The 25,629-nt window shown below is 38.0% G+C and overlaps 1 protein-coding gene across 3 annotated transcripts; it reads right to left on the bottom strand.

The window, feature by feature from the left end:
* On the bottom strand, positions 1–24,647 carry RFC4 (replication factor C subunit 4). Of its 3 annotated transcripts, XM_072408170.1 has the most exons (13): positions 24,503–24,644; positions 23,029–23,154; positions 21,831–22,077; positions 21,419–21,553; positions 17,197–17,275; positions 12,878–12,957; positions 11,243–11,362; positions 9,906–10,049; positions 8,413–8,533; positions 7,454–7,579; positions 6,028–6,108; positions 5,783–5,899; positions 1–4,437 (listed from the first exon to the last, which is right to left on the bottom strand). In XM_072408170.1, exons 4-13 carry the CDS (start codon positions 21,541–21,543, stop codon positions 4,342–4,344), a joined length of 1,089 nt encoding a protein of 362 aa, XP_072264271.1. In that variant the 5' UTR covers positions 21,544–21,553; positions 21,831–22,077; positions 23,029–23,154; positions 24,503–24,644; the 3' UTR covers positions 1–4,341. The 3 variants fall into 3 exon arrangements, with proteins under 3 accessions (XP_072264271.1, XP_072264270.1, XP_072264269.1); XM_072408169.1 differs by lacking the exon at positions 21,831–22,077; XM_072408168.1 differs by lacking the exons at positions 21,831–22,077; positions 23,029–23,154 and having other exon boundaries at positions 24,503–24,647.
* Between the last annotated feature and the right edge of the window lie 982 nt (positions 24,648–25,629).

Below are 25,629 nucleotides of genomic sequence, written 5' to 3'. Positions count from 1 at the left end.
TTTGACCAAAGAAAAATATTTAATGGCAAGCACAACAAATGATGTTTTCTTTTTTTTCTGAGGGACACAGGAAATCTTTTACCTTTGGGAGGGGCAAAACTAGTCCAACCGAGGGCTGTGCAAACAATGTAGTAAAAATAAGAATGCCTTTTACACAGCCAGAGTTGTAGAAAACATGCAGAGCCTCCCAAGACTAGCAAAAAAAACAAAAACAAGATGTGAGTATGGTGGTAAATAGGACTATCCTTGGCTCACATACAGTTTTTTTTGTTTGCCAGTGTCCAATTCTCTGGTAGGTGACAGTATAAACGTGAAATACTTCCTGTGCCCTTTAATGGATGTGAAAGAAAAATCTGTTGTAACTACTACTGCAGATAAAGAGCATACATCCTATTTTATAATTTGTCCTGTTTATAATGACTCTGGTAGAAAGCACAGCAAATGTAACTGCTAATATGAGCAGTGTGTTTAAAAAAGCAAATAAATGTAAAAATCCTTATAATACCTTTAATTTCCATACATGCTTTGGAATGCTGTACACTATTTCAAAATCTAAACTTGGAAAAAAAATGTATCAGATTTATGGTATTCTTTGACAAAAAGGAATATTGGCTGTTCAAAATAATAGCAGCATGGAGTTCATTAAAGCCATTAGTTCTGTGTCTATTATAGCCCTTATTTAAGGAGGAAGGCAGCAAATGTTGTACATGCTTGGTTATAGTGCATTGCTCTCTAAAAAATATGGGTCATTCCAGACATTGTTCAGAAAAAGTGTACTTTGAACAAAAAGTTGATTTTAGAAGAGAAAATACAAAGAAGTGCAGAAAATGATGGGCTGCTCAGCTGAAATGACCCCAAATGCTTTAACATGGCAACAGAAACCTGAAAGATGTGGAAGAAAACGAAAAACTGCCATTTTGGCTATTCTTCTATCCATTCAAAATTTAAATACATCAAAATAGTTGAAGAGGCCATGTTGCTTTATGCTGAAGAGGAAATGTTCTTGAGATGGGTGTTTCAACAGGAGAACAACCCCAAACACACCAGTAAACAACATCTGGGATTCCTGACCAACAAGATTGACATGGTGTGGCCAGCCCAATCCCCTGACCTTAATCCAGATAAAAACCTTGTGGGGTGACATCAAAAATCATGTTTCCGAGAAAAAAAAAAAAAACAAGAAATACAGAAGAACTGTGGAATGTAGTCCTATCATCCTGGGCTGGAATATCTGTTCACAAGTGACAAAAGTTGGTCAGCTCCATGCAACACCAATGTATAGCAATTCTCAGAAACAGTGGTTATACAACTAAAGATTAATTTATAAACAGTATTTATATAGCACCAACGTATTACGCAGTGCTGTATATTAAACAGGTTGCAAATGACAGACAGATACAAAACAATAACAGAGGAGGAGAGGACCTTATCCAGAAGATTTAACAGTGCTTCAAAGGAAAGCAATATCTTGAAACATTTTTCAGTTTATATAATGAATGAAAGTTTAAAATTGTAAGGATGAATGCAGATATTGATATTATTTTGAACAGCCGAATATTACCTTTTACGCTTTCTGTAAAGGAATAACACAAATTTGATCAATACTTCTGCAAATTTCATTAGAAATAGAATGTGCAGTGTTCCCAATGCATTTGTGTGCATGGAAATAAAAGCTATTATAAAGATTTGGAGCTTTATTCACTTTTTTAAAACACACTGCTATTCTAAACAAAGCTGTATATACAATAATGAAAAACATGAGGTACATATGAAAAAAGTTTATTAGCAAAAAAAAAAAAAAAAAAAAAAANNNAAAAAAAAAAAAGTACAACTAAAGACACCTACATGAGTCCAAACAAGATCCAAATATAGTTACTATGTGATGCACAACTTAACATAAACGTTTCCTTTACCTTCCAAAATAAACCAAATCCTCCTTCATTTGTTTCACATGCTTCCCCTCCCAAACATTGAAGCTGAAAGTATATGGTTTTCATCAGTTATAGCAAACAAAAAAGCAAGGGGCAGGATCAGATGTGGCCAGGTCATGATTGACAAGCTTTTGAATTAGCAATTCATTACAATGCTGAAAAATCCCTCACCCTGCAGTGCCAGCAGTCACAGGCAACATTAGTGGAAACTCTGCTTTAAATGTTGAAGCAATATAGCATCGTTGTCACACCATTACAGGAAGATACTTTCTGGCAGGTTCATCAGGTATTTGTGGGAGTTTCAAGAGCATTAGAAAAGTGTAAGTGCTCTGGACACTTCTATCTAACTTCTTCATCACAATTTCCAATTGGAGGCCATGTTTTTTCCCTAGGAGGGGAGATAGAGTAGGAGTACTTAAAGCTGACCCGGCTTTTTTTCCCCTTCCTGCTTTTTGTTTTTTTATGGGGAAAAAGAAAAGAGAGGTTGGGCATGCGCAGAAAGGGCTTTTCAGGCATTGCATTTACAACAGGATAGGCAGAAGACGGAAAGATGGAGGACGGAAGAAGATGGTGGTGCCCAATGCTTCCTCTGCACCAGGATGAAGGAAGAGGCCAGGACAGCGTGGGACAAAAGAGACAACAGCTCTGGAGGGATCGAGGGCCCTGCAGAAGTAAAGGTAACTGGGATTTTTAAATTTAACGATAACGCTTTGGGACTGAATAGGGTTACATTAATTTGCGGATAACTCAGCAAATGTCATATGCAGATCAAAGGTCAATTAGGTGATCAACATATGGATGAACGGTAAAAAGAATGTAACAAGTGTTACATGGTAATTATCAATGATAAGGTTTCTAGGGTGTATCTTCTATGCCAATAATTCTCTTATGGCTATAACGAAAGGGAAGTTTAGATGACGGGACAAACAAATACACCCAGATAAAAACATGCTGCCCACCACCACCATTTGACTGGAGTTTTTTTGTTGTTGAAAACTTACAGTAGAAAGTATTCAGAGGTTACACAATGATAATGTTTATTTATTATAGGAAATGCAGCTGCAAGTGTTAATTAATTTGTATCGCCGACACCAACGTGTAACTTTAATGGAGGTCCTCCGCTCTTCCTGTGTCACTGTTTGTATCTGTCATTTGCAACCCCTGTTTATTGTACATCACTAACTATTATTTTATTATTATTAATACTGTTTATTAATATTTGAAAAGGACTAGTGTACAAAAGTCAAAACTTGGATAAGCACACAAAGAACGCCATGATGATGTTTAAAAAATAGGAGCAATTCAGACTACTTTTCAAAGCACAACTTCTCTTTTCTTTACATCAGAGAATGTTACAGTCTATTGTCCACTGTACTACAAATGTGTCTGAAGAGTCACAGATTACAGCAAGCCTGTGCCCAGACTTTGGACATTATATTTTTTTTATCATCATTTTTTATTATTATTCACATATCCTTAAAAAGCGGTAAAAGGGCTTTAAAACTCTAGCTGCCTCTATTGTGAAGTAATTTATACCTAAAGACCACAACAAAGACTTAAGCCAGGTTTCAGTGATTCAGCTGACTGTAAAAAAAAACTGCTTAGAAAATGTGGTGCATGTTGAAAATTGTTTTTGTCACAATGCCTGTACATAGGTGAATGGGGACTTGTTTTAAAGCACCTTTTACTGCTTGCTCAAAATGTAAATACTTTAACATATGTGATCTGGAGGACAGGTTCAGTCGGATGGAACAAACCTAATAGTTTTACTTTAGTTTTGCTCTTTGGCCTACCTTACTGAATGAGCCAGCATGTTTTTTTCTTTTTATACATATATTGGAAATTGACATTACAAGCCCAGCTGAAATGTAAATGCAGCCCAAGGAGGAAACGTGGTTGCTGAAATTACGGAAATTCTAAAAACACTAACAACCCGGCATTTGTGACTTAAATACTTTCTGAATCCCTATCCTAGAAGAAACATGCAGCGGCTTAATTCAGAAGCCCTGATCTATTTTATAATTTCTGGGTCAGTAAATCAAAAAGCACTAAAGCCACAGAACCAAAATGGGTATCAACAAAAAGAAGTCGGCAATGGTTGCATCCATAATTCTCTTAGCATTGTTTTTTTTAAAGCCAAGTTTCTTTCATTTTCAATTATTAACAAGACATCACCCATTGATCATCGCAATTAAAATGTTATTTTCTGGCTGTTCTCTGCTGCATACCTTGTCAAATGAGTTTACAATGACGCCTACAAGAACTATATTATTTATAAGGACTATATGAAATAATCTATTGTTGCCAAACCAGTAACCTATGTACACAGTTTACAAAAAATAAAAGACAGGTATTTACACAAAGTTTACACAACAAAATCGGGACTAACATTCATGGACAAAGAGCTGCATTAGCTGTTTTGCGTCATCTGTTGCATAACAACTGCAAAAAGACTGAGCATTTGCAGGTATTCATCTGCTCCATCCACCAAACATTTGTCAACTTCCTGTAAATGGAAAAGAACATTATAAGTAAAAATCATTTAAAGCTATGGCAATATAGCATATCGAGCTTCCTTGTGAAAAAAGGGCGGTATTTTTGTAGAGGGAAACAGACTGGCTGTTAATGCTGTGGCAGATATTACTGATGGGCATGGTTACTAGCGAGTGAGCTTTGCATAACTGGAATGCAGCTTAATTGGTCTTTTCTCCTGACCATCACTTACTATGCATTGTTTTTTTAATAAAATTGGATTTTCAAATGAAAACAATATCTATTTCTTTGGTGTACATTATACATTTTATAGGAACAGAAATTATACATTTTATAGGAACACGTGTTGATAAAATCTGATATGCAGTGGAAACCATGGGTCTGATTTATAAAAACTCCCCAAGACTGGAGAAATTAAACTATCATAGGAGTACCTGCGTGAGACAAACTTGAAATGGATTTGCTGGATCTCCCATGATAGTCTATCTTCTCTAGTCTTGCAGAGCTTTAATAAATCAGGCCCAATATCTATACAGTTTATCTAAACAGTCAAAGTACTTTGTGCACATAAACATAGGATGTACATTAAGCCTCAGCTTCTGCTCAACTTGAACATCCCCCAGCCCCTCATAATGCTACCAATGCCATTCATGGTTAGCATGACTTGCAGAAGATGATTATTGCTTTTCTTAACCCCTTGTAACTCCTTATTGACCAAAACAAACTCTGCAGTTTTTTTTTTTTTTTTTCGAAAAAAAGCGTGGGTCGTGCCCCAAGTGTCAGTAAGTCTCTAGTCTATATATTTTTTTTTTTTTTTGCTTTGTTTGTGATTAACTCACCGTGAGGTTCATATACAGTTCAAAAATACAGACAAAAATCTGTCCTAATTGCATTTATTAAAATAATGTACATGTTTCCAACCTACATACAAATTCAACTTAAGAACAAGCCTATAGTCCCTATCTCGTATGTAACCCAGGGACTACCTGTATGCCACATATTAGATTTGTTAAATATCTGCTCCCACAAGCTGTTAAGAAAAAAAAACACAATGTGGGGTTGGAGGGGCAGGTATTCACAATACTTGGTATGAGGAACACTTGCAGCAGCTGGGGAGAAGAAGAATTTGAAGATACAGGTCGATGCAAAGTTAGGTATACAAACTCTTTTTTTCACATGGCTCACTTGGTCTTTATGTCACTGGGTTTTTTTTTAAAGCAACTTTTAACTGACCAATATAGCTGTAGGAAAATTAATTCTCAAGATTAACAGAAGGGCTAAAGCTGGTCAAGAAAGAGGTTTGAAAGGAAGGTGTATTGTGCGTGTTTCACAAATTAAAGAGAAATAACTGTACTTACAGCAAGTTTCTCTGTAATAGCTGCTTTCTGTTTATCAGTCAGATCTTGACGTTCAAGGATGATGTCGTGGAGTTGGTTTACAAGCTGTGTTGCCGCATGGCCATTATTTATTAAACTCTGTGAAAGCAATATATTTAAAATTATAGTTAAAAAGTGGACTCTTGATTTTAGGACCATTTTTAAAACAATTGTTAAAAAAAAAAAGTTGACACATATCACGCCAACAACTTATCAGATGCTCTTACCATAACCACTGTTTCTAGTTTCTCAAATAAACCACTCTGACAAGCAGCCAAAACTGAATTGAGTGTATCTTTGGGGATCACCTGTTAAAATAAAATTTAACAGTTATTTTCTGATTAACATAACATACAGCATTCATGTTGTATAAAGAATGCTTGTGAAAATATTCATATGAGATTAGTAGAATAACAGCCATTTTTTTATCATTTGGATAGAGATGGGAAGTCATTCTTCTACCATGTTTACAGGCCCAGAGACTGGCAAACAAAAACTGTAGGACAGTCTAGGCCTAAGGAATAACTTCTTCTACTACCACCCTGCCTCTGTTTCTAGCAAAGCAGTACAATAAACAAGGAACAGCAGGCCCAGTGCCCCATGGACTTTAGGAAAACGATTTAGCAATGAGTACAACAATCCCATTTTCTTTTTCATGATGGTAGGACACAGGTAATCCAAAACCCTGGGAAAGTGCAAAAGTAGTCAAAGTGAGAAATGGGCAAACACACCAAACAACTGCTTACCCAACCTAAAGTAAAACTGTAACTGGGGAATATTTGAAACCCAAACAGCCACCTTGCAGGACCTGGCATGAGAATAAGAAGAAACCCAATGAAAGACATGGTTGCAGTCTTGGAGTAAGTCTTAACTGAAGAAGGGGGAAAACAGTTTATTTGAGAACTAAAAAGGGTCCCTTGCAGGTTAAAGTCCTTAACCCCGATACCCTAGGTGAGGCTTTGGCCACAAGAAATATCACCTTCTGAGACAGAAAAAAAGACAAACAGATTTAAATCTCGAGGAGTTTTGAGTGAAGGAACTACATGGGAGAAGACCACCTCCACAAAAGTCTAAACCAGAGGATGTAATCCAACAGTCTCTTAAACAAAATGGAAAGGGCTGATATCAGACTCTTGATGGTAACCAACAGGGCAACAGTACTTGTCCTAACCATAGAATTCATTTTTTGGAGGGAAGAAGGAGGATTCCATGATATACTGCCACCTACAGGATGATTGGGTATTCACAAACAAAAAACTAGGTCAGCCCACCTACCAGCACTCCTCTGTTTAGTAGCAAAGAAGTACCAAAAGAATGATCATATACACAGACAGTAGGACCTGTGCCCTTAATGTGTCCCTGATTACTTTTCTTGTCCAGTAAGATAGGAAGACCTAAAACATCAGCATGACTGGGGACGGCCTGCAGTACAAAGAAATACAACAAGGATTTTGTGCCCAAAGATAGTATTAGAAGAGGCCAAAATGTTCCCCTTTTAAGACTTGGGAAAATGTGTCTGCCATATAGCAGCCGTACAAAACTGGGAAACAAAAAGGTTTTTTAAAAATAAGAAATTGAGAGTTATTATAAAATGTTAGTTAAATTAGTTAAAAATTTAAATAGTTAAAAAATATTTCAAATAGCACATCTTACCCCAGCTATTTCTGTCACCACAATATCTGTAACCTCTTTTCCTGCAGTAAGCCTTGTAGCACTTTGCAGAAATGTGATGGCTTTTCTCAAATCTCCTTCTGACACTTCAACCAGACGAGATATTGCCTGCAAACAAATACAGCATTTCCCATTAAGTACACAAAGCAAATAAATAAATAAATAAATAAATAAATTCCAGGCTACCTCCAGCTTGCAAAAATATTTGTCACCAAATTCATCATAGACTTATTAGCTCTGGGGTTACAGAGAAGCACTAAGAACATCTCATGAGGCATCATGTGTCCACAAAAGTAAGCTGTAAACTATATGTAAATATTATTGTACTTAGTGCTCTGAATGGAAGAGCTTACATGTGCTAATCTGTCTCAACGTTTGGATTTGAGGCATTTTCATGTTGAAAAGTTCATCATTAGGAAACTTTTCTTGCTGTAACAAAACAGAGGGTTGTTTTTCACCAGGTATGAACTTTGGCCATAAACTCTGTTACAGATGACTTCATGTTGTTGTAATGCAACTGTATAAATTGTAAAATCTACAAATCTTTTTGTAATAGTTCATAAGATTCAAATACTAGCTAATCAGCCTGTAAACGTAGTTTATCCATGTGAATGAATACACGAGTGCTGATGGGGAGGTATTTTTACACTGACCTACATTCACAGGAACCCCCTATATAAAATTCCTAGTGTAAAGGATGCTGGAAACTGTAGTTTGGAGGAGCCATTTGGACTACGGTGTGTGGGTACATTTCACACACACACTGAAGCTCTGAATTCCAGAGTGGAAATGGATAGAATGCAGCAGATGGAGCTCTTGCTGTACAGAGTGGTAATGGATTTTCTATCCCTGACCTTTGTTATGCAAGGTTATAATGCACTTGGGTATTTTATTAGATAAAAGAGGAGTACATGCATTTAATTATTTAACTGAATAGTTACCTCATTTGTAATATTCACATTTTCTTTTTTGCAGATATCCACAAGTCTTTGTCTTTGTATTCCATCAGCAAGTGGTTTAAAACGAAACTTGGAGCATCGAGATGTTAGAGGCTCAATTATTCTAGAAAAAAAAAAAAAGACATATGAAGGCACACAATTACCAAAACAAATCTGGCACTAAGACAAATGTAATTTTTTTCTCCCCTAACATCATTTTTGTACACACCCCTCCTGCTTGATAGCTTGAGACCACAGATGACACGCCATGGCATTCAAAGGGAGCATTTTATTATCGATTACTCATCATAGGACGCACAAATTGCTTCCCTTTGACAAATTGCGAGAAACCTTAGAACTACCTGCTAACTCAGGGGTGGACAAACTTTTCTAGTCAGATTGTGTGCATCGACAGCCCGCCCACTCCCCCAATGTGGGCTCAGATCCCAGGGACGTGTCCTATGGCTATGGCCAGTGTGCCCCCCCAGCGGAGTCCTTCTCCTGACCCTGCTCAGGGTGGCACCTGCCAGAGCCGCGGACCACCCAAAGGGCCAGAGAAACATCTCTATTGGGCAGTATATGGCCCACGAGCCATTGTTTGTTAATGCCTGTGCCAACTCATACTATTGTTATCTTCACTTTGCCCAATCACTTACTAAAGGTATGGGTTTTGACGTTCTCAAATAGCAGTCGATTAGATGGTCTTGCGGATGTCTCCACACCATCGGGATTGCAAACGGCATTGCTGCTTTATGCCGATTTAGCCAGTAACGCAGTCCGTTAGACCTACTGTTACAGATGACATGTGGAGCCCAAGATTTATCCTGGTTACCAAGTTGACAGTCAAAGTATAATTTGTATATCTTTTTAAGTTCTGTGGTAATTTGGTGATGTTGTGCTTTCATCGTGAATGAACCACACACGTAACAGAAACTGTCTGGATCATTAAGGCAATTTCTAGGCATGATGACAAATGAAATCAATCGCAGTTACTGCGGTCTCTAAACTTAAAAAAAGAAAACTGTTGGTAAATGTTGTAATATGGTAAGACTTTTTATAACGAATTTTACACAATATATAATTAGCTGCATCACAAAAACTAGACGTGCTAGAGAAAAACTGAACACAGATTTGAAATCCGCATCTAAAATTCTACAGAGCCCACTTAAATTAATGGAATTTCCCAAATATTATCACATTTTGGAGACAGGTTGATGGGCTTCTTTCTAAATTGTTTTACCCCATACACGAGGAATCACTAACATCTACTAGGTCTCCCAGCTTCAGTACAATTTAATAAAATCACAGCACGTGTGAATAAGTCACTCCAAACTATCCAATAAAACATACAAAAGCCTATTAAAGCTTGTTATGAGAAAAACATGGAGGCTGAAATTGAAAATCTGCTCATTATCTCATTGTTTTAGTATACCTATGTACCTGCTAATACAGGATCCCATTATTATATTTTGACAGAAATACATCTATACCTTTACCTGCTGACATAATTGCAAATGAGACAGAATCGAGTGGTCTTAGACTCTTTCTCCATGGTGCGTCGTAGAGCAGCCTGCGCTGCTGATGTCATTGAGTCTGCTTCATCCAGAATAACAATTTTAAATGGGGGGCAAGGCTTCCCACTGCAAATAAACAGTCAGATTGGTTATATATAAACACAAAAAAGCAGCTCAAGGAAAATGTGCCATTAGGTTCATAGCTAAAACAGCAAGGGCAAATAGCATCGCTAATAGTAAAATATATCATATAGGCCAAGGCCAAAATATAGTAAAGAAATGTTTTTATTATGAATTAGTATGTTTTTATTCTGTGGGAAAATATGGTTGAAGTTATGTTCAGACAATGGTACATGATCATGGAAGTTGAAAAGGCTAAAGGCTGTCAAACACTGTCCTATCTTCACAAGGCCGATTCAAGTATTTCTTTTAGTGCATTAGTAACGCACTGAATTCTATTGGCAGAAAGAAGACTTCATATACTTACCTTTCTGCAAAGGTTTCTAGTCATGTGGGATCAATTATTTGCTAGTCCCCTGCCTCGCTTTAGTTCCTCCTCTGCAAGGAGATACCGAGGGGAGTTATTGGTCCATACACACTAAAGTATATAAAGTCTTCTTTGAGTGGGTATCTTTTTTTTTATACAACTGCCACTGTGCTAGGAGGCTTCCTTCAGGGTGCCTTTTGAATTTAAATGACAAGTTGTGCACCTGGTCACAAATCCTTGGTAGATTTGACCACAGGTGACTGACAAGACACAATTTTACACGAACGGTGCACGGTTCCACTTTCAGAAAGGCAATTTTGTGTAATGGCGTGTAATAGACACAAGCTGAGGCAATAGACAGGAAGTGATTGAAACATGCTGTGGGTAACCATTAGCAGCAAAACGGCTGAAAATGTAAAAAACATATTTTATCTTAACACAAAAAAATAAAAAAAAAATAAAAAAAAAGTCATTGATAAGTTATGACACATATTTGCTATGACACAGCAAACTCTTATTCAGGCAAGGTTCAAATGTACTAAAATGCCTTTTCACAAGGACACTTGTGAGCACACACCAGTGACCTCCTGCTCATGAGCCATTTATACTGAGGTATGGATCTGTATCCATTATATGACCACCATATTTATTAGGAAGCAAATTTAATTTTTAGAATTTTAAAACCAGCCATTATGGAAAAACATAAAGCCCTGTTCTATTTGGTATGAAGTCAGTGTTACAGGGTGATGTATGAGGCCATAAAGGAACCCCCTTAAAAGGAAGTGAAAGCAGAGCATAACACATGAGCAGAACAAAGAAATATTTTGCTTACTCGAGACGGCTGCCACCAACTGTGAGCTGTGAGAAGTTTTTCACTTTCTCCCGGACTACTTGTATTCCTCTTTCATCAGAAGCATTTAACTCAAGCACACGCTGCCGAAACAATTCAGGCCTAAAATACAGAATTACATACTTCGCACATGTAATTTTTTGTAAACAAAAAATACAGTAAGATTACCAGAAGATAATATATAGATACACACATTACTGCTGTTAAAGAGCACTTTAACCACATCCTATGGTATGATGTTCAGTGTTCACTTAGTGACTGGAGAATTCCACCCCCCAATCTTGAATTTAGCTAATCAAAGAATTTTCCAGCAGAAAGATCCCACCTCCAGCACATTCACACATTGGTCTTCAAAGTAAGAATCTGCTCACTGCACACACATTTGCCTTTTCACAGTGACAATGTATTGCCAGTGCACATTCACCTTCTTCCTGTATACTTTCTCTAGAACACACAATCTCCAAGTCTTCCAGCAGGGACTCCTCACTACGTGTGTGATGTAGAACACACATTTTCTTTAGTATGCTGGCCTAAGGAGATACTTTAATTTTCGGTATCCATACCAAAAGTAAGATCAATTTTCAAGCACATGGAGCAGCTTGAGGACCTCTGCACTAACCCTTTTGTGACTAGTCTGCAATGTGTTCATGAACCCCTCAGCAACAAATCTTAAATATCTTAAAATATCAGTTTTGTAAGTTTTTGTGTGCCAAATACATACTTTCCTGCACATAGTTCTCCCAATATACTCTCTGAATTCCCCTCTAGCACATACTGACAACTAAAGCATTTCATTAGCATATGACTAACATTGCTAGTTCAAGTATAATGCCAGCTGAATAAAGGTTATTACCCAAGTATATTTCCTACAACTCAAAAAAAAATCGAAGCACTCAGCTCTGAAGTAGATTTTGTGCAATTCTTCTAAAGACTGTAGAAATCAACATAAGTTATTAGTCCTTATTTTTTGGCAACATTGTCCACAAGTTTTGAATATTATACGATATCACATTGTATATTGTGTTGTGTTATCAGTGTTTTACTAGGCAGATTTATGATGTCAGGGAGCATTGGGAAGTCTGATTTCTACACTGATTTTTTGCACTCTTTAAATGCCTGCACTGGTTACTGTTTGAGTATGCTTGATATATATATATATATATATATATATATATATATATATATATATATATATATATTTGTTCCTAGTTATGCCTTTTGCCCAGTTGGAATTCATTCTAGCATCAAGTTAGTGATGATTCAAATAGGGAAATGGAGGAGCTTCAAGTAGAAATAAAAAACAGGCTTTTCATTTCAGATGCTAAGAATTATTCTTAGAATTAGCATAGACATAACTGCAGTTACACAGTTCCTTAAAAAAAGAAATCAATTATGTGCATGGATTGTGCTATGTGTGTATGTATGCTATAATGTGTTTAAGTAGCCATCAGTATTTAACTTCAAAACAAATGCCTATAAATATTATACATAGCACAGAGAAGTCTAGTACAGAACCAAATGTCCAAAAGAGAGCAGCAGACAATGACAGGAGTAGAATGTTGCAGAATCAGCACAGTGTCAACAAGTAGTTGAAATTTGCTTTCTATTGTTAATTACCCATATAACTCCCTGGCCGCTGCCAAAATCGTGGATGTTTTTCCAGTTCCGGGGGGCCCATAGAATAGGAGATTAGGCAGCTGGCAAAGAAAAGAAAATAACACAGAATAAGCAAACACACCATATTAGGTATGCAGACAGAAATAAGCAATCTCTACCAAAAGAAGTTTATTTTATAAAGCTGACAGCATATCAAAACTTCACAATAAAGGCTCCCATTGCTTGGGAAAAAAGTAAAACAAAGCAACCAGTTCAAGATTAGTATTCCCCACCAATGTGAATGATTTGAAAAGCTTGTCATAGATATGTCTGTTAAGAATAGATGGAGAGGTTTCTAGCTGTTATTTTAAGTGTTGAAACTCGCTGCTAATCGTTAGGCCTGACAGATAAAGTGGCAAGCACACAGACTCTTTCTTCACTTTTCTCAGAAAACTAAAATCAGCAAGGTGACATGAAGATTTTCTAGTCTTTGGAAAATATCTATGTGCTGTAACAAATGCTTGCGACACAGTAGTTCTTAACAAGTTAATCTTTGTTGGGAGATCACACCAGGAGCAGAATATAGGCTTTTCAATTGGACATCAGGAAAGTGACAAACTAGGTTCATCTGTGGTAGCCCCAAATTGCATATCAAACCCAGCTTAACAAGTTGGATGTGAAGTTTTCTAGTAAATCTTGAGGAACTTCATGATGTAACTCCAACTCGTACTCTTCCTTGAGCATGTCTAGAATTAATCAGTTGGATGTTACCAGCATTTGAGTGTGGGAGAAGCACCTCTGTCTCTCACCGATGCCAAGCCCATCATCATTTGGAACTGTTGTTTGGAGTGATTACATGTGGCCACTTTTTCTTTGGTTAATGACCAGCTTTTCCTGTTGTTTTCAGATAACCCTTTCTGTGTTGCTTTTCTGGGAAGCCCCAGATGACCTCTCGAGGATCTGTTTTCCAGCAAATGGGATTCCACACAATCTGCTTTTTTAGTTTGGTCACCTTTCCTCCCACATTTCGCTTCCTACTAAGTTGATAAGGCCAGTAGTTTTCATGACCATGACTGCTTCTACAGAAGCTGCTGCTACACACGTGTCCCCTTTTTGAAATCAGCTGCAGTGTATCCTGACTTCTTTTCTCAAAAGACTATGATTTAGTGACATAAGCTGTTGCACCCAATGTTCCCTGCCACACAAGTTCTAGCAATGGCAGGTTTAAAAATGGAGGCTAATGATTCTGACAACTACTTTTCTAGTCACTTCTAGAACTCCTGGAGTATAGGGTGTATATATGGGTATTCAAGAGGCGAAGATGATGTACATAACCATTCGGATGGCTTCTTTCAGATTCTGGAGTTCAAGCAAGAGTAACTTGCATTTAAAAGCAACATTTAAAGAGGAAGTGAACTCAAAAGTGCCCCAAAAAAAAAAAAAAAAAAAAAAAAAAAATAAAAAGAAAAAAAAAAAAAAAAAATACATTTAACTTTAATCCCGCAGTGCAGTTGATCAGTACGGAGGTGTCTTCCATCGGGTCCCACGTCCTGGTATCCGTCCGTTCTTCCAGGTTCTTCTTTATACGTCACCCGATGAAGGCGCGAGATCGGGTGACATAGTTTGGGGGAAAAAAACTTGCTGATCTCACTGCACATACGTGAGATCAGCATTTTTTTCCCCCTTTTCACGAAAAGGCTTCTTCTGCGATTGCCCGAGATGCTTGGGCATGTGCAGAAGGAGCACCGAAGACCCTCCTGTGATGTGTGACATAGGTATCCTGGGAGGCTTTGAGCTCCCATTCATTTTCGATCGCCTAGGCGGGTTGTTGCACTTAGGTACGCTTTAAGTACCTCAGAGCGCACTTAGGTACGCTTTAAGTACCTCAGAGAATATTCCCAGGCCAAAAGCTATTCATCTTTCTTAACACTGGAAGCATGATAGAACACCAATCACAAAAGGCAGTTCTTTTTCCTTACAGCTATCTTATCATAGTTCCTATGCCTCAACCACATCTGTCATGTCCGAATGTGATGCGTGTTTAATAGACCAGTAATATTTCTCCCAAGTAGTAGAGAAATCAGCAGTGAGAAAATTAAACTAGCATTACAGGTTATTAACAGCACCTGGTAATACCAGCAACTTAAATACTGAAAAAGGTAGAATTGTAACAGTGAAAGGTATACAAAAGTTTTATTACTTAGGCATTTTTTAAGTTAAATGTAAACCAGGTATGCACCAGCATACACATATCAAGATTGGATATATTCTTAAATTAAACATGTGAGGGTTAGGATTTTGCACTACAGTAGTTATTAACTATTATAACACAGTTAAACCCTTTGCTCTGTAAATTAATCTGAAACCTAATATTACAACTGGCATTTACATATTAGCCTGCTAGGCTTCCTTAAATGTCTGTCTAACTATGCACTGTATTTATAGAACACATTAAGCACGGTCAGTACAGTTCAATACGAGCTTTCCTTGTTTTGTTACTATATCTTGTAAAGATGTTTGCTAACTACATATACTTCTGGTTATTTAAATAATAATCATGTTTATCAAAAAGCATTAATGCCTCCGACCTGTTAAAAGTTTGTCATTTAACACTATTGATACTTTGTCAGCAAAAGTTTTTGACCATGCATGTTTATTTTATATTTATTTATATAATTTATACAGTTGCTCTAAGGTTTTCCACACATCCCCTGATGAAGCCTAGTGGTGAAATGCATCAGGCTAGAGACCTAAAACAGCCATTTTACGTCAATTTTGAATCAGGCAACTGATTGTTCAGCTTTAAAAGTAAAATCCTTGGGCCCTGGCCTGCTCATTACGTGTTGTATTTTTGTATACCACTTATTGTACCGCACATTGAATTTGATTGCTGTGTTTTTATTTTGCATACTTTTGTGTATGCTCAATACAGTTCATTGATTTTTTCCAAAAAAAAAAAAAACCCTGTCTTTCTTTAATATAAATTTTGTTCATAATTTATGGGGTTGGCACACCAATTTATGATACTAAAGAGGCAGGGTCACCATTCTTCTCTTTTCTGCTTCATTTTATTAGAGATGCAACAGTTTACACAAATATAGGATGAGGTTTAGGCTCTACAAAACTTCCTCCATGATTAGCTACATACATGATAATGCTGAAAACTGGTTACACACAGAACATGTATAACAAGAAATTCTTTTGTTTTGCTGTTGATTTTTGACTATTTACAGTCACTTCCTTTCTGCAAGTATTCCTCCTAAAAGCTGCTGCCATTGTTCATGATTTGTTTTGATGGTTAAAACAGTGAAATATGGCAATGAGAGTTGGCACAGATGCCTGAACTCACCACCAGAAGTGAATGAGACAGGGTAGGCAATAACAGAACAACGTAACCCTATAACAGGAATGCTTAGATAAGGACCTTTTTGGAATACAAATATGACTAATAATAGCTTCAGATGTAAAAAAAATTCTAAAACGCCACGTAAAAGTTTAGAGAAGATTTTAGTAATTGGATTGACAGAAAATAAAAACGTTTGATGGAAAAGCGTACAAGTCAAGTACAACGAAGAGCAAACCGGTGATTGATCCTCAAAATCTGAGTGGTATTTTAATGGACAGTTAAATTCAGTTTTTTTGTTCTTACAGTGAAAAGCTCAGAGAACATATTATGCTTAAAAATTTGAAGTGTGTATGTAGCTCAATTAATTTTTTTAAATCATATGTTGGAGGAAGGTACAGCTCCTCTGTCAGGATTTTAGTAGTATCAAGGATTGCATGATCACATTTTCAATGTTCTCCCCAGGCTCTTTTAGATAAACTCCGTGCTCAGAAAATTTTTGCTTGTACCACCTTATAGCTACTTACAGCAGCTGAAACCTAAGTAGCTACACAACAAAACCTGTACCAGGACACCACACTGCCAAGGCAGCCCAACGTGTTACTCTGCCTTTCCTGAAAGCGCTGGCCTTCTGTGTGCATACAAGGACAGCAATCTATCATGCCATTCCTCCTCTGCACCACCAGCCCCATGCTTTCCATACACAAGCAGAAAGTTAAGTGACTGTGTGAGGATTTGTGCCAATCCAAGTATGTACCTACATAGGAGTGTGTGTGAATGCAGATTTTCAGTTAATTGTGGCACAACTTGTCACACAGCTGTATGTATGCTTGTTTCCTGTGTGTGACAAAAGTAACAGAAACCAAATGATCAGTTTTAAATCCAGACAACAGCATTCTTTAGAATTATTTTTACATATATCTTACATAGTTTGTAAGCCCCACCTAACTAGCACAATGATAATATCTTGTAAAATGCAAATCTTTTGCCTACTCACATCTGCTCCTTCAAGTGACTTTTTGAGGACAGCCACCACTTCTTCTTGGTAAGCAACTTCATCCACACATTTTGGTCGGCTGCAAGGAAATCAAAGCTGGTTAATGAGTAAGCTTCTAAAATGTGTACCAGTAAAACATCACGATTCATCCGGAGGATGATAAACTGTAGAAGTCCACAATTTTCATTTCAACTTTATTCAGATTTAGCCGATTTATCTCCAGACTGTTTTTTAAGCTTTGGGTGAATTTTTAAAAATTTAATAATTTGTTGGTATAATCTGATAAAAAAATTATCTACTACAGTGTTCTCCCCAGAAATTTTTTTCAGCCGGGTGGTAGGAGTAAGTGCTAGGCACCTAGGATTGGTAACAGGCAGTAAGTGCTAGGCACCTAGGATTGGTAACAGGCGGTAAGTGCTAGGCACCTAGGATTGGTAACGGGCGGTAAATTCTAGGCACCTAGGATTGGTACCAGGCGGTAAGTGCTGGGCACCTAGGATTGGTAACAGGCGGTGGTAGGTGCTGGGCCCCTAGGATTGATAACAGGCGGCAAGTGCTGGGCTTTTTCAGAGCTAGAAGTTTTTTAAGCAGCAGGGGTTCCTGGCATGAGGAATGGACAAATGTAACCTTACTGCCGGTGTGAATTCAGCCGTACTACAGATGTGCTCCTGTGTCTATATTTAGGTAAAGTGTTTCACAACTTTTGTGAAAACATTTTTTTTACTTGATTCTTTTACAAAACTAGCCCAGCAGGCCCATGCTGGCCCAGCTTCCACCTTTTCTCTGATGCTCATTTGTACATCCAGGGCTGCTTGCACTGCGCATGCATTGGATTGAACACTTTTTTTTTTTTTTTACATTATAAGAAATCTTCTGAAGGTGCATGCACACAAGGAGCAGTGCAGATATCCCAGGAGGCTGCGGATTTCCCCTTCGGTCTTTACCGAAATGGAAGTGAAGACTGAAGGGGAGAGGTCCTCTCCACAAAACTATAAAAACAAAAAACGCACATTTTCCATTACATAACAGAGAAAGTCACTCTTTAATAAAATGGTAAAAATGTGGCGATGCTTTAATAGCATCATGCATGTGATATCAGATGGGGACAAGACAGACAGTGACCCCCTCTCATCACTGCCTATATTCTATATAAAAACACTGTCTGTGACATTTATCCGCAGTGTGTAATGTCATCGGCAGCGCAGCGTGATAGCAATGTGAGTGTAAAAGCAGCTTGTCATATTCCGCAGGCCAACAACTCGCTGTGTTCAAACCTTCAGATCTTCTAAACCGTTGGTTGGAATAACTTGATATTTTTAGGTACACGTAGAGGCATAGGAAACAAACTGTAGGTGCAAGTGGGGGACACTTGTGGCTAAACATTTAAAATGTTATTACTATGGCATTATGAGAACACAAATCTCTACCTAGCAAAGTTTGCTGCTCTGTTACATAAATCTGTCTGCATCTTACCTCAAACCCCAATTTCTCCAGAATTAAGAGGTGCAGGGAAACAAAAATATAGGTGGAAGTGGGAGACACGAGGGGCGATCACCTTTCATCACCATGGCATCATTACAACATAAAAAAAAACTTCCTTGTTACACATGGCTGTAACCTTCCAGTACCTCAACCTCAATAAAGTTTAGTGGGCAGAGTTAATTTTCTAATGATGCCATAGTGATGAAGTTTTAGGGGATGTTAGTCACAGATGTTCCCCACTTGTACCTATATTTTTGGTTTCTTACGTCTCCACATGAATTGAAGTTCAGAATGTTAGATAAGTGGACAGGAATGTGTAACAGGGCAGGGAGGCTCATTTTATTGGGCAGAGTGATTTATGTTGTAATGATGCTGTAGTAATGAGATTGTAAGGGGAGAATGTACCCACCACTTGCACCTATATTTTCAGTTGTGTACCCCCACCCTCAGAGAAATTGGTGTACAAAGAAGAGAAGCAGACAGTAGTTTCATAGGTATAGATTTGTGACAGGTAGGTATATATTAAGGGGCCCCTCCCCAATGTTCCTTGCTATGTTAGTGGCTCTGGGGTCCCCAATTTGCACTTGGAGTCCCCACTTTCAATTTAGGACTCCTAGTTGTACTTTCCCCTGAAACAGCAACCCCAAACTTCACAACCCATTTGTGACTTTTGACCATTCTTTGAACCTGGGGGGCTGCAATTGTAGTAACTAGTATCTATGAGGGTCCCCTGTACACCCTGAAGATTACAGGTCATTGTGACATACATATTAGGAGATATGGAGGTTTGTATACAGAGCTGTGAGGATGCAGAATGACATGCACACTTTATACACACTGGATACATTTCATTTTTTTTTAAACAGTAATCCGAGCTCTGTGCTATGAGATGGGGGCGGGGCTGCCTGTGTCTCTTTCACATGTAGGCTTAGCTGCGTGCTTACCTCTCCAGCAGCAGCAATCCTCTGAACGGATGACACACAGCAGCCTGAGATCCGTGCATCCGAGGATGAGAGCTGCCGAGAGCTGGGCGGGGTATTCAAATCAGCCGGGCGGAGCAACTGGCTAAAATCCTCTGGGGAGAACTATGTACTACATGCAAAACCGGAACCATCTCTACAGATTCAGACCTCAACTCTAAAAACCACATGGACAAAGACGGCCTCTTTCCCCTTGGACGATCATATAAGAATGTACCACTTCCTCCCATGTTGATACTGTTACCATATTTTTTTTACTCCCTGTACTTTGTTTTGGATGTTAATGTAAAATTGTTCAATAAAAAAGATGTAATAAAAAAAAAAATATATATATTATTTAATATTACATTTATTAACTTATAGACATGTGTAGTTATGCCTAAAATGTAAAATAAATTTGCATGCAAAAAAATGGTACTGCTTTTTGCATGGAAATACGGACAGAATCAGACCGCTAGGGTGGTTAATTGTGAAAGTAGGCGTGGTAAAGGAAGATTTTATATGTATATAAAATTTACTTTTAGTAGTGTGGAGAAGGATTACACTCACTGTCAAGTTTTTTAATTTTACATGGGATTAGGTTTTAACAAAGTGACAAAGTAAAATATGCAAAAGGGAAGAGACAGAAGTAAATGCTAAGCAGAGCAGGGAAAGGCTGGAACTCCTGTTAGGTTTTCATTAGTGCCTGTGTCAAAGTTTCCTTTACCGTTATTCAAAACAAAATATATTTTGTCCAAAATAAACACTTAGGTGTCTGTTTATAAAGCAGTAAATCTGACATTCACTGCAACATTTCCAGATGGGAAATTATTAACTGCCATTGAAACACATGGTGTATTCTCCTTCAGGGAATATTTTAGTAAATGTCACATTCACTGCCTTTTAAACAGACCAACACGTTTGTTTTAAAAACAATAAAAATGCCCCTTTACACGTTATGTTTAAATTAAACAGAATGTTTAACACAATATGAAGTACACACACAGGATCTGACAGAAAGTTAACCCCAGTTGCCCCCAAATGGTCAACTCTAATAATTGCATAATGAGACACTATATTTGGTAAACATTTTGTGTATATATATATATATATATATATATATATATATACACACACACACATACACACACACTGTTTCCCCGAAAATAAGACAGGGTCTTATATTTATTTTACCTCTGAAAATCGCATAGGGCTTATTTTCAGGGGATGTCTTATTTTTCTCATGTACAAAAAATCTATATTTATTCATGTACAAAAATCTGTATTTACCAAAACCTGTAACCAATATTACAATGCTATAGAAAGGTACCTCTGCGTTACCTGTGACACCTGTCAAAATCACAGATTTTTTTCTGTTATATACATAAAGTCATGAATAAGAATGGACAAAAATGATTAATGAAAAAAAAACACAGCTTCATAAGCAAACAAGTGTAACATAACAAGAAAATGTGCTGACAATTAACATATGACTCCTAGATAGTATATAGTATAGTAAAGTATAGATATATATATATATATATATATATATATATATATATATATATATAGCGTGGGGAAGGGTTAGGATCCAGAACTGTGTTACAAAGATTGTTCACAAGACAGGAAAGAAGAGAAAATCTGCAAATCAGAGTACCAATTAAGAAAAAAAACTGATAGGGGTTCATATCATTCCCCACTGTACCTAAAATTAAAAAAAAAATGTTCATACTATAAAAAAACTTTAAACTACATTTATGTAGAAAGGTAAAATTCATTACTATTTTTCCACCCATGGGACAGGTTTAGGTTTCTTCCCATCACTTCCGCTTGCAGAACTGGTTGCGGTTTTCTCCTTTAGAGGCTTGGTGCTTATAGATGTCCCTCCTTTCAGAAAGGCTTGCATGTTTTGTCACCTTAAAAAGAAATGACAAAGATATTTACTCTTCTATATTACCAAAATATTTAGTAACATTAGACAGCTAACAAAATTATTTGTATCAGTTTATTCTGGCAGTATGTTTGTACTCTCCACACTGAACTGGGAGTGGAACATTTCTTTTCAAGGTGAAGTTTGTAATCTCCATAAACACAGCATTTTAAAAAAGAAAAAAATGCCACCTAAAGCGGACCTAAACTCAACATTTTTATTTTACATAAGAGTAGACAACCCTTATGTATAAAAATAAATACAATTTGTACAAGTGCAACACGTCACACATCCCAGGAGGCTCTGGTTGCTCCTCCTGCGCATGCCCGAGGGGCATTTTTTCCACTAAGGGGAGATGCCAATCTCACTCAATGCAGTGCGAGATCGGGTGAAAAAGCAAGAAGACCGGAGGAGAAGACTGAAGATGGCAGCACCCGGCACTTCGTCAGCATCAGGTCGAAGAAGAATTGTAGGACCAGATCGAGGGAGGGTCCAGTGTCATTGAGGGATCTGCGGGATTAAAAGGTGTGTTTTCTTTTTTATTTTGACTTTTGTTCCACTTTAAGTTACATAAGGTGCATTTATTTTGTGTCTTATATGACAACAAAGAAATTTACAGTGGTTGTCAATAGGCATGAATAGTAATTACTAGCTACTTGTAATTTTTTTTTTTTTACCACTTTGCTGTTCTCCGGGTAAAAAGTTTGCAAGTGCATATAAACATCTGCAAAAGCAGTTTCAGTTCAAAACTATGAAGGTGGTTGGTGTGGCAAAGTACCTTTTAAAAAATATGCTGTAATCCCTGTGACCATTCATGCTCTGGTAACAATGCCTTCATTTCCAGACCCTCCAATGAGCTGTGCAGAGCGGAGGCTCTGTGTATATTTGTGTGCTTCATGCTCTTCAATCATTCCTAATGTAAGGACTGTGATCTTCTTTAACCTCCCTGGCGGAATTCCTGAGTGTGGCTCAGAGTGGATTTTCCAGGGAGTTTACCAAGACCTACCTGGTTCCCAAGTTCCAGTAGCGTCATCTAACGATGCCCAGCATCTGCTTCCCCTGGTGATACCGGACGGACATCACCAGGCAACACAGATGCCGTCCGGCATGTGCGGCCCCGGCATGTGAACGTTGGGGACATGAGGCCAGGGGAAGCAGATGCCGGCCTGGCATCTGCTGGCGAGTCTTAGGCTGGAGGGCAGGAAATTTAAAATAATGAGGATTTTTAAATGTACCGCTTTTATATTTAAAAATCCTCATTATACAGACCGCCAGGGAGGTTAAGCTTTATTGGTTGCTACGCTCCAGGTCAGTTTCCAGTGTTCATAAAACCACCCAACATATATATGTCATGATCACAATAACGTCTCTATTCATCTCAGAATCATTTTCATGACAAGCTGTAAAGCAGAACTAAACTGAAAATAGGAAAAAAAAAAAAAAAAAAAAAATCACACTTACCTTTAAATCCGCAGATCCCTCAGCATCTGGAATTCTCCTTCATCCTGGAGAAGGAGCTGGGTGCTGCCATCTTTGGCTACGTTACCCGATCTTGCCCTGCACAGGCTCGAGATCAGGTGATGTAGCCTGCAGTAAAGAGGGAAAAAAAACAAGTGTTTATGGTACTGCGCATGCGTAAGTTTGGCATTTCCTTCCCCTTAACTTAGGACAATGCACAAAATCAGGCATGCGCAAAAGGAGCAGCCAGGGGCCTCGTAGGATTTGTGACGTCGGTATCTCAGGAGGCTTCGCGCTCCCTATATATCTTTATTACCCCAACGATCAGGACAGAAAGAGGGTTCACCACTTTATTTCATGTAATTAACCTACATTATGTAAAGTAAATTTCGGATAGGTCCGCGTTAACTAGACAGGTGATCATCTTCAGGCAGGAAATGATAATATGTATATTTCTAATGAACAATGAAGTGGTTACACCTCCTATTAGGAAATGCCGCCAATAAACCTCTGCAGGTTGTCTGTGTCAGTTATGACAGAACATTCATCTGGTGACAGTTATAAATCCAGCATTCTCTTCTGTTAAAGCCCCCACATTGTGTATTAGAGCAGTGGTCGCCAACCAGAGGACCGAGAGAAAATTTTGGGGGGTCCACAGAATCTGGACATTATTTGCAGTTTTATGTTTTATTAATAAAACTAAAATAATATTGTAATAAATTCTTATATGTTAAATGACAATTTTCACCTTTATATTGCACAAAATTCACGAACTGTACCAGAGACGGAAAAACAAGGGAGGCGCAGCGTGATGTCAGTGTAGTATTAAGCTGTATGAGGAAACCGATACCGAGCCGTACGCTTCAGTATTATTTCCAGCATTACAACAGTCACTGCGAATACCGATTCCCATCCGATTGTTTTATTTATTTCTCAGATGCTCTTTTGGGTAAGTATGACCTATATTACGTATGACTTTAACTGTGTATTTTCTTTAACTGTTATATTTAATGGCATCAAATAGTTTGACTTTTTAAACTATCATTTCTTATTGGTCTTATATTCGAATGAAATAAACCCATAATTAGTGAGAAAAATCAAATGAATATTTTGCAATTCTTTAGTAATACCGAAGATAATGCAACTAATATTAATGGTAACAATAGTAATACTTCACTTAACCGTGAGCTGATCAAGCCTCCACAGTCCTTGTCAGGAACCATTAGGAAGATCAATATTTTACAAATGTATTTATCTTTTTTTTTAAAAAAAAGTCATAATAATGGTGCGCAGGATTTTTAAATGATGAATCTCGTGGTCTGTGAGGTCACAAAGGTTGGCGGGCGCTGGATGAGTATGAAGCAGCCCTGAGCGGCACATCACCCCCAGCACACATTACTAGAAGTGGGGGGTAGAACCAATAACCGGCTCGATACGGGACAGTTAAATTAGAACACAGCCATGGTTTTCTCCTTACTCTCTATGTAGCGGTGAAATTACAGGGCGCAAACGACACTCTCCCGCTTCCTTCTCCGTTACTCCCAGTCCTGTCAGACTTCAATGCCGACAACCAGCGCGCCAAAACCAGAACACAAACAACTTCCGGGTCACGAGATTAATTTCGGCTACACGTGACTGGAGCTGGGTGTGCGATACTACACCATGTGACAGCAGTGTGCAGAGTTAGTGAGAGGAGCTGTGCGGTAGATCACTATGAGCTGCATATGATTGTGGGCTCGCTGCATATTGTGTATTACAGAAAAGGAGCACTGGCTCCTGCAATGAGATCTGTATCACTGCACATTGCCAGAAGAACCACAACTTGCTGCAGCAAGTCTGAGCCCCCAATATATCCTGGCTGGAGGAAACCCACCATTATCAAACCACATTCTCTTTCTTTATTGGATTCCAGATCTTTCACAATCACATGCGCCTGGAGCAATCTGCTAAACATCACCCATTCCTCCAGACTGACCTTCACCAATCATGGCATGCTGGTATTGGCATAACCCCTATAGAGATCTGGTAGTAGGGATGGGGGTATTGCTTAGATAAACAGAGACCTAGCAATCTATTATAGAGTATGAAATGTCTTTAGGTTTTTATTAACGTATTGGGAGCAACTGGGGGAAAGCACAGGGAAGGAGTAATAAATAATTTATAAATTAGCAGTAAAAAAGGAATCTGGTGGAATAATAAAAGTAAAATGTAATAAAGCTGCTGTAGCAATGTTTCCTAATCTTTTAACAAAGGTTGAACAATCACAGCTTTGTTTCTCCCCAGCCACCGATTGTTCAATGATAAATGGACTGGTGTTAAGCTGCATACACACGTGCAATAATTATCGTTGGAAGCAACCGACTAACGATCGTTTGATAATTGTTAAAAAAAGTGCACAACAACGCCGATGAACGAGGATTGTAGCTGGAAATGAACAACCACCCCGGCGGATCTGATTGGGTGACGTTTGTTCATTGTCGATTGTGTGTTCAGTGATGGTGGATGGTTCTGCAGTACAGTTTCTCCTTTACATGTCGCTCCGTACATCGTTCAAACGATCGTATCTAGGGTGTGTACATTATTGGTGGATTATATTTGAACGAT

The sequence above is a fragment of the Pyxicephalus adspersus genome, chromosome 4, assembly GCF_032062135.1.
Source record: "Pyxicephalus adspersus chromosome 4, UCB_Pads_2.0, whole genome shotgun sequence".
In the NCBI taxonomy this organism is placed as follows: Eukaryota; Metazoa; Chordata; class Amphibia; order Anura; family Pyxicephalidae; genus Pyxicephalus; species Pyxicephalus adspersus.
Note: the sequence above shows the minus strand (reverse complement) of the source record. Positions and strands in the feature narration are given on the sequence as shown.

Bases quoted from the DNA above. Each gene is read 5' to 3' on its own strand.
- RFC4 (XM_072408168.1), bottom strand. From the start codon at position 21,543: ATGCAAGCCTTTCTGAAAGGAGGGACATCTATAAGCACCAAGCCTCTA. The intron at 17,276-21,418 runs GTAATGAATTTT...ATTTCCTTGCAG, and splicing joins GTCCCATGGGTGGAAAAATA to CCGACCAAAATGTGTGGATG. The intron at 10,050-11,242 runs GTAAGCAAAATA...GTTTATTTGCAG, and splicing joins GTTGGTGGCAGCCGTCTCGA to TGGGAAGCCTTGCCCCCCAT.